Source organism: Chelonia mydas, chromosome 8 (assembly GCF_015237465.2).
Source record: "Chelonia mydas isolate rCheMyd1 chromosome 8, rCheMyd1.pri.v2, whole genome shotgun sequence".
Classification (NCBI taxonomy): domain Eukaryota; kingdom Metazoa; phylum Chordata; order Testudines; family Cheloniidae; genus Chelonia; species Chelonia mydas.
In genome coordinates this window covers 2,254,580-2,262,912 of record NC_057854.1, presented here as the reverse complement: position 1 = coordinate 2,262,912, position 8,333 = coordinate 2,254,580, and the positions used below count along the sequence as shown (strand labels likewise).

Sequence of the window (8,333 nt, the reverse complement as noted above, 5' to 3'; positions counted from 1 at the left end):
AGAACAAAACATACCGTTTTGTAGTTGCTCCTCTAGGTTAAGGCACTGGTGGCAATGACAGGTTTTAACAACTGGAACGGTCTTTGGCTAGAACAGCACTGTAACACACGTGGGAGTGAGTATCAGATCTGCTGAGCTCAGAGGGGAATGCAGTCAGTCTGCATGCACATATAATTCTGGTACCACCTTCTGCTTAAGAATCACATCACCAAATATAAAAATCTTCAAATGTAATTTATTAAGACATTCAGCTATGTCTGTTCGTCTACATCCAAATTTACTACTAAAAATAAAATCATATCACATTTCACGTTAAGAATACCAATTTTGAAAAAAACACTTCAGAGCCAAGCCTATTGTATAAATAAGTGACTAGTTTCTTTTCATATCAAAATTCACATAAAAAATTTCCTGCCCCCACTCCCCCCTCCCATCCCTAGTTCTATCTGAAGCCGTGATGAATGTAAAAATTTAAGTATGGACACATGCGTGTCAAAGAATAAAGGTGCAAATTCTATTAACAGCTTTAAAAGTGGCATTTGCGGCGTTTGATCATACATGTTTCTGTACTCATTCCCAAAGTGCAAATATTGCCAGAGTTTAACACTGTTTCAATTCAGCTGCAAGAATTAGACATTACACAGGATCAAACAGTATTGCAAGGCCGCTATCTGTGCCCTAAAACTCATCCCACTCTCTCCTGCACTTTGCAGTGAAGGGCAAAGTGTTCATTAGAGCTTTAGTTTACTTCACATGGCCCATACTGTGCATAATATATTAACAAAAGTTTCATATACATCAAAATATTGAAGACTCCGTCATAAAAGTCAAGAGTCACTATAGATTACATGAATGCAAATGTAATTGCCCCACCAAAAATACCCAATGCATACACGCAATGTATTAGAGTGCTTCCATCTTCCAATACAATCAATGCTGTTACATCTTTGATTTTGGCTTCAGTGCTGTACAAAATTTTGTCAGTAATCATGGCTGCGCTCCAGTCAATGCAGAAAAACAGGCCAAAGCATTCGAGCATCTCTCACTGGTACCCTGGGACATGGTTCAGTGTGATTCTTCCTCCCCACCCCAAACACAAGCTAATGGTTGTGTTTCTTTCGCACCTCACACCCCCCTACTTCTCCTCCTTCCCCTTCACCCGCCCCGTGAAAATACTCTATGTCCATGTCATTTGTTTCCAGTTTCTCCCTCCCTTGCAGTTCAGAAGCAGTTTCTGAAGTCATCTCTGTTGAATCGCCTTGGAATTGCCTCTACCAGGCAGCCCACAAAAATCAGCATGGGATTTTACATTTCGACCAGCATTAATTGCTAAACTTTTTCACAACTGTGGAAGGGTAAGTTCGCTCTGCTGAGTCAGGCACGGGTCTCTGACATGGGTCTGTTCCTACATCATCTTCTGCCACTTCAGAACTGGATAGAAAGTCTCGGGTCCTGAGTGAGAACCTCCTCCTGGCCTCCAATCGGTTCCTCCACAATAATCTCCCCCTGGCTGGCCTCAGACGGACACGTGTCACAATCCAGATTCTGAGAATCATTCTTGGCATCCTGAGAGTGCTCCTGGTGATCTGGCCCTTCAGCCACTTGTCCGTTACGATCACTAGGGCTCTCTTTTAGATTTCTCTCCTCCTGGTGTTCAACACCAAGATGTTCAGTTGCTTCTTGATGACCAGTATTTTGCTCTGCTCCAGGGTTTGGCTGTGGAGCTGGCTCTGGTGCCAGTCCTGGTGGCTGCGAGGGGTTTTTAAGTTGACAGTGGCACAAAGGACAGGTCTCTTGCACATACAGCCATTTCTTAAGACAACCAGAATGAAAGAAATGGCTGCATGGTGTGATCACAGCAGATTTCATGTCCTGAAAATAATAAAAATCAAGATGTCACACAACAGCCAAACACCCTGTCCTCCCAGAACTGCCCTACATACTCCACCTGACCTCAAGTTTACTCGTGAGATGAAAATTCTAAGGTAAGACGTGTAATGATTTTTCTACATACACACAAACCTCCACATAACTTTCAACAGGCACAAGACCAGTAAGTTTCCAGAGGAAAAAAAGTGATAGAACTCAGGTATCCAGCCTCATGAGGCTGATGACAAAACAATTGCAACCCCATGGAAGTTAGCCCCATACAGATTAAAAGCAAGCACAAAGGAACTGTTATTTACAACGCTTTGTGGAAGTAGTTGTAGGGTCTGGGTTACAAAGTACTAGGTGGAAAGACAAACCCAATAGTCCACTTGTAACCACCATGGTGTGAGAGCAGCAGAGTAGAAATGAAGTGCCTAGACCTAAGGCACTGAGGTGAGACCAGGGATTTTTACTCAAATGCAAAGTAAGCTTTTGTTTTAAATAAACATTTCAGATCACTGAAACCAAGTTTGGAGCCAATCCAATCTTAATAAAATCATGCTGCATTCATCCTAGGGTTACTCTCTCACTTCCATTCACAACAAACATGATTTCCCAGGGAGGAAAGAAGCACACCTGTATTCTTTTCTTTTTTCCAAAGCACAAAGTGTGGTAAAGATAGCGCTTCCAGTGTTAACTTCTAATTTCCTTACTTCTGTTGGCTTATGTTAAATCCTTCCCCTTACAGTAATTAGGTTTATTTTTCTTTTATAACCAGTGTTTTACATTAAGCAAGAGTGGGAATTAATCCATGGAGATTGAATTGTTTCTACGAAACCGTACGATACATTGGCTAGCGGTGTACATACAACCTTACAGGAAGCCATAAGAGAAATCTCCCCAATTGAAAAAAAAAAGTCATTGATTGGTTCTACTAGAGAGACTAGCTTGGCCCATACTCACTGGAAATGCTTCAGAACCTCAGATACGTTCAGGAGTATGACACTTGCTTTAGTTACATCTGAAAACCGATTAAAAACAGCAAAAAACAAACGAGAAAAAAGCTATTCTGGTCTATTTAAATTTCTTAATTTCCATGTTAGTTTGTTCTAGGTTTCCAATGCAAGGACTCCCTCCAATTCTGCACTAAGCCAAATTACACACAGCAGAACTCTGTGGGGATTGCAACTGAAACACAACCAAAGTCACTGCTCTCGTTACAGCACCGGAGACTAACTCCACACCATCCAAAGGTATGTTAATAAGAGTCACTCCCCTACAGTTCTACTACTTGAATTGCAAACCTGGTAGCAGATGGCACAGATATCATTGTGTTGCTCCAGCTGCTCCTCTGTGGCAGTGGGCAGCGATTTGATCTTATTCACAGCATCCCTGCGGAGAAGAAAACTTTTCCACCCCAGCTGGGCCCGGAGCCACACATTGTAATAGGAGTGGATGAAGATTATCATTGAGCCCATCACAGTCCATTCTCCAAAGATAGTCTCCGAGACGCCGTATGCCACGACGCAGAGAGCCACGAGGAATTCCAGCAGCCGGTATGTGCCGTTTACATAGTAAATTACATCGTCCATATTTTCTACTGGCTCTTTTCTGAACTCCTCAACCATAAACAACACATAAATGAAAAGTGTTCCAAGCACCTGAAAAGAGGATAGAATGACATGGTTTCAGCATTCAGGTCCCCAGGGTAAGTAGAGTTCAGTACACACAGGGCCTCCCTCATCTGGAAGCATATAAACCCCAAATCAGCCAAGTACTTGCTTAACTTCAAGTAGAACCTAAATCCATCCCTACTCACAAAGCATGAAGCTTCTGCTTAAATACCAGGGAAACCCATGCTTAAGTGCTTTGCTGAATCAAGGCTGTAGTTAGGGCTTGTCCATACAGAAAATGCATATTAGAGAGGTGTGATTTCTAACGCGCACAGGCCTACTGGTGTGAACACCCTTTGAGACAGCACTACGTTCATGTGCACGAGGGAACTTTTAGTTCATGCCAGAAGGGTCTACACGTGGGCCAGTTAGCGTGGGACATGTTGGTGCACTTTAGAAATCACACTTCTCTCGTGCACAGTGCCCTGCCACGCAGACAAGCCCTTACAGACATGGACAGTGACTAGACACACACAGACATCACATGACAAGCTTCCAAGAGCTATTTTTTAAATAGTGAATTAAAAAATGAAAATGAGGATACACCCCCCCACACACAGGAAAGTACGTATGTATGCATGTTTTGGACACCAATATATTTTCAGATCACCTCTGTCATGGAAGTCTCCTATAACGATGCAATCTATGTGCAGTTTGGAAGCTTATTATTGTAACCAACATGCCCTTCCAATCCTACAGCATTATTTACAATAAATATTTTAGTTCCCTGTGTTCTCAGCCCAGCACTAGAGTACTCTAGCCGCAGGAAGAGATAAATAAAAGATTTTACATCCCAGCTTCTGCACTCTAACACTCCCCCCAGCACTGTTCTGGTCATATCCCGTTACCTTAGGGAGAGAAAAAAAATAAATGACTACCATGAGGCTAGTGTGCCTTACCTGGAGGGAGGTTAGAATACTGCTAGAGATAATGATCAGCAGCCAGAAATCCATGTGGAAAAACTGACAAATCATGTAGGCCATGTATGCTGGGAACACTAGCAAGAACAAGCACAGGCTGACTGCACGGAAATGCTTCCACAGGCTCCTGCAGGAACAATGCAATGGTTGGGATTCAGACAACTGGCATCCTCTCACTGAGAGGACAGTGGCTTATGTATCTACGGAAGGCTTTTACTTTACGAAAAGGAATTCTTAATTTCCTCAAGTACAGTCTAATTCGCAGTACAAACAGACAGTTATTCTGATGGAAGTTCAGTTCTTTCTTCCCTGTGCCTTTCTCAGCACAAAGTGGAAAGGCTACATCCTCAGTGAGACAAAGGCAAAAATTAAAGACTACAAATAAGTTACATAGGTACTGCCACAGCGGATCAGGTCAGTGGTTAAACTAATTGTCTCTGGTCTCTGACAGAGGCTGATACCAGATGCTTCAGATGAAAATCCAGGAAATCCCATTAGAACAATTATGGAGTAATCTGCTCCAGGCAGTCCATGCGCTGAAGCATAAAGGTTTGTAAGGTTATTTTAAATGCTATCTGGTATACCTGCAGAAGTTTCCCCATAAAAACATCTCATACTTCGACTCTTACTAGACTCTTTACTAGCCTCTATAACCACCTGTGGAACTCACTGTCACATGACGACTGTACATCGTGTAAAAGTATTTCCTTTTATCTGTTTTAAATCTGTTGCCTTTCAGTATTAACGGATGTCACCTTGCTCTTATGAAAAGCGATGAACTGTATTTAGATTTTTTAAAATAAAGACATCTATTCCAAGGCTCTAGTTATCTTAACATACTTGATCATGAAATAAGTACAATTAAGTTAAACCTCAGCAGCACTGAAATTGGTTCCACGGGAACTCAGCCAAACAGCCCAGCCATCTACCTCTCCGTGATCAAGGAAGCATACCCTCAGCCTTCTCCAAAGACTTTTTCAGATAGGTGTCTCTTGCAGTATTCTCCAAAAGAAACCAAATTCAGGCTATTTCAGATCAAAGGGGAGCAAGTTCCAGAGTCTCAGAGTGAAAGCCCTGCCAGCTGTCCCCTCCCTTTTATAACGCATAGCTCTTCACTATTTTGTAGACCCCTATCGTGACCCCTTTTACTAATCTCTCCCCTACACAGTCCTAATCTCTTCACTCGCATCCCATTTGGAAATCTTTCCAGTGCCTCTAGTCATTACTCGCTATGTCTTTTTACACACATTTAGTTCCAGAAATAAGAGATACACTGAAACTGACAAACGATAGTAGAAGGGAAGAAAGGAGAGAGGAGAATTACCCTAATTTGACTGCAACTAAGGTTAGAAGAAAAAAATTCTAAAATTAACTGAATTTTGTAAATACCTGTATTCCTTCTGGGTTAGGGGGGAGGGGCTTTCCCCACCTCATTTGTTCAGAACTCCCTACAAATTCAGCTTTGGACCTGGCAAACAGTTACAATTTGCTGCTACCAGTGACTATCTGTTTGAGAACCAAATACTATCTCCTGGCTCTACTCCCTTTCCTTTCATCAGCATATTTAGAGTTAACATGCCACAGAGACTGTGTTGACCACAAGCAACCTCTGAGCCGAACAGACTCACTGGATATAAATAAACCTCCTCTTTTATTTAGAACGCTTACAGATTACACAAGGGGAAGAGAGACATGCAATTAACATAGGAAATGCAGTTTCATGCCAGAACACCAAAGACAAATAAAGCTCCTTAAAGAAACACAAAGAAATCAAAGATAACAGGAAAAAACCCAGCAGATCAAAACATCCACAAGACTCCCTTCTTCCACTCCTCAGGTTCTCTCCATAGACACCTCCCATTCCAGGCCTACAACTGGTCCCACAAGCTTGGGATCCTGAAGTTAATCTATGGACTATTACAACTTAGTAGAATTTTTTCCCCATGATTCTATTAAATAACTGGCTGTTTCCGTGACATGCTGAACTGTGGTTTTGTTTAGCCAAGAGCAGGGCTCAGTGTCTCGCAGTGCGGGGTGATGACTTTCCTTGCGTCATGTAATACCCACACAATTCCTGATGCCCGTGGCTGCAGAGCAACATGATCCTGTGCAGACTAAGACATGCTCACAGATGAGTCTTCATTAGGACCATGCGACCCAAGTCACTTTCCTTCTGCAGAAGGAATCATGTTGCAAAGCATCTCTGTGCTGGTGAACATCACTGTGTGTGTGTGTGTGTGTGTGTGTGTGGGAGAAAGGAGCAGGGAGGAGATAAGGAGAAGGAGCAAAGAAATGAGAACTTTCTGTATACTAACCTTATTATTCTTTAGTCTACAAGAATGTGGACCACCTTAATTACCTTTTGGTAGCCCACAAGGCTATCAGGCCATACATTAGTGCGCTCACCTCTACAAAAAAGAGTTTTAAATAGCTTTCAGTTTAGAAAGTGCATTTCTTACTTGTCCCTTGAAGCTCCCAGTGCCAGAACAATGGGATCAGCAATCTCCAACATGGACTGAAGGATGGATGCTACCACAATGAAGAGAATAATACTAAGCAGGAATGCCCGATGGACAACTTGAAGCTCGATTAAACCAGTCTGCACGGCCAAGATCAGGAGAGTGACTCCTTCTGTCATCCCCCTTTGGGTTGGGGTTTTGAAGAGAAAGTGAAAATAAAATGCAGAGGGTTAATTTTGCTTCATCTTAAAATAAAAGTCTGCCATGTATGAAATCAACAGTTTGTCTAGCCCTTTGTTTCTGATTCTATTTTAAGATTTCTTTCTGCCTTGTATGACCTCAGGAAATTAACATTGATATATTTCTTTAAAAAATACTGCTTATGCTTCTTTGTAGCTTGTAGAGGCTTCGCTGACCTTTACTCTTTAATGTATGCAGTGGTGCTGTAGCCATGTTGGTCCCAGGATATTAGAGAAACATGGTGGGGGAGGTGATATCTTGTATTGGTGAGAGACAAGCTTCAGGTCGGGGCCTGAAGAACTCTGTGTAAGATATTCCCTCACCTGCCTTGTCTCTCTTTTCCTTTAATGACATTCCTGTTTGAAGTCCTACCACTTGGGTAGACTTTGAAAGCAATGAATTCAGAGTTAGACATACAGCACAACTTCCAATGTCGCTAACAGACACTCTAGAACAAAGAGTCCCCTGAATGTCCCACTTTCACTCTTGTGGTTTTGAAGTTGAAAGTGAATTTAATATTTCTGACGTAGAGACAATGACAGCACTGTCTTGAAGCAGTTACAGCACAGCGTGGACTACCCATGACTGGTTCTCCCCCACGCCCACAATGCTCCTGCACCATTCCTGGGCAGCCTCACTTTATACTCACTGCAATTCCCACTGACTCACCTCAGAACCCAAAGTACAAACAAGTCCTTCACTTGTGGCTTGAACCAGCATTTAACCTCCTGGTAAAAGCTAACATAGTAAACCACAGGGCCACAACTAAACTCCCAATTTTATGTCAGGCAGTTGTGAGAAGCACAAGAGAAACAAGTTGCCTATATTCTTCGGCAGTTTCCCACAGTAACTTTTAGCTGACCAGTGCAAATCTTCCACAAAAGATTAGTTTGGTTTCACATGTAGTTACATGGGGGGAAATGAACCAGGAAGTTAAAATATAACTACATAAGCATTTAGTTTTTCTAAACATTTTTAGATTCCTTTAGTCACTGATCCCCATGAAGACACCGCAAAGAATCTAAAATCCCAAAGAGAAGCACTGTATGTATTACAGAACTGCATGACTGCCATTCTAAGATTCATGATAGACATTTCCATCTCAAACCCTTTAAAATAGTGTATTTGGGCTAATAAATAAGAAGTGTGTCAGAATTCCTATGCATTCTAAG

At 42.1% G+C, this 8,333-nt stretch overlaps 1 protein-coding gene across 3 annotated transcripts in view; it reads right to left on the bottom strand.

The window, feature by feature from the left end:
* Window positions 1–215: 215 nt before the first annotated feature.
* The window catches only part of RNF145 (ring finger protein 145), a 56,252-nt gene continuing 48,134 nt past the window's right edge, over window positions 216–8,333 (bottom strand). For all 3 annotated transcript variants that reach the window (XM_037906652.2, XM_043553060.1, XM_043553061.1), the window contains 4 exons: window positions 6,922–7,104; window positions 4,442–4,589; window positions 3,174–3,530; window positions 216–1,872 (listed from right to left, as the gene is read on the bottom strand). In XM_037906652.2, the coding sequence (XP_037762580.1) occupies window positions 1,426–1,872; window positions 3,174–3,530; window positions 4,442–4,589; window positions 6,922–7,104 (1,135 nt within the window). In that variant the 3' untranslated portion in view covers window positions 216–1,425. The remainder of the gene's footprint in view (window positions 1,873–3,173; window positions 3,531–4,441; window positions 4,590–6,921; window positions 7,105–8,333) is intronic.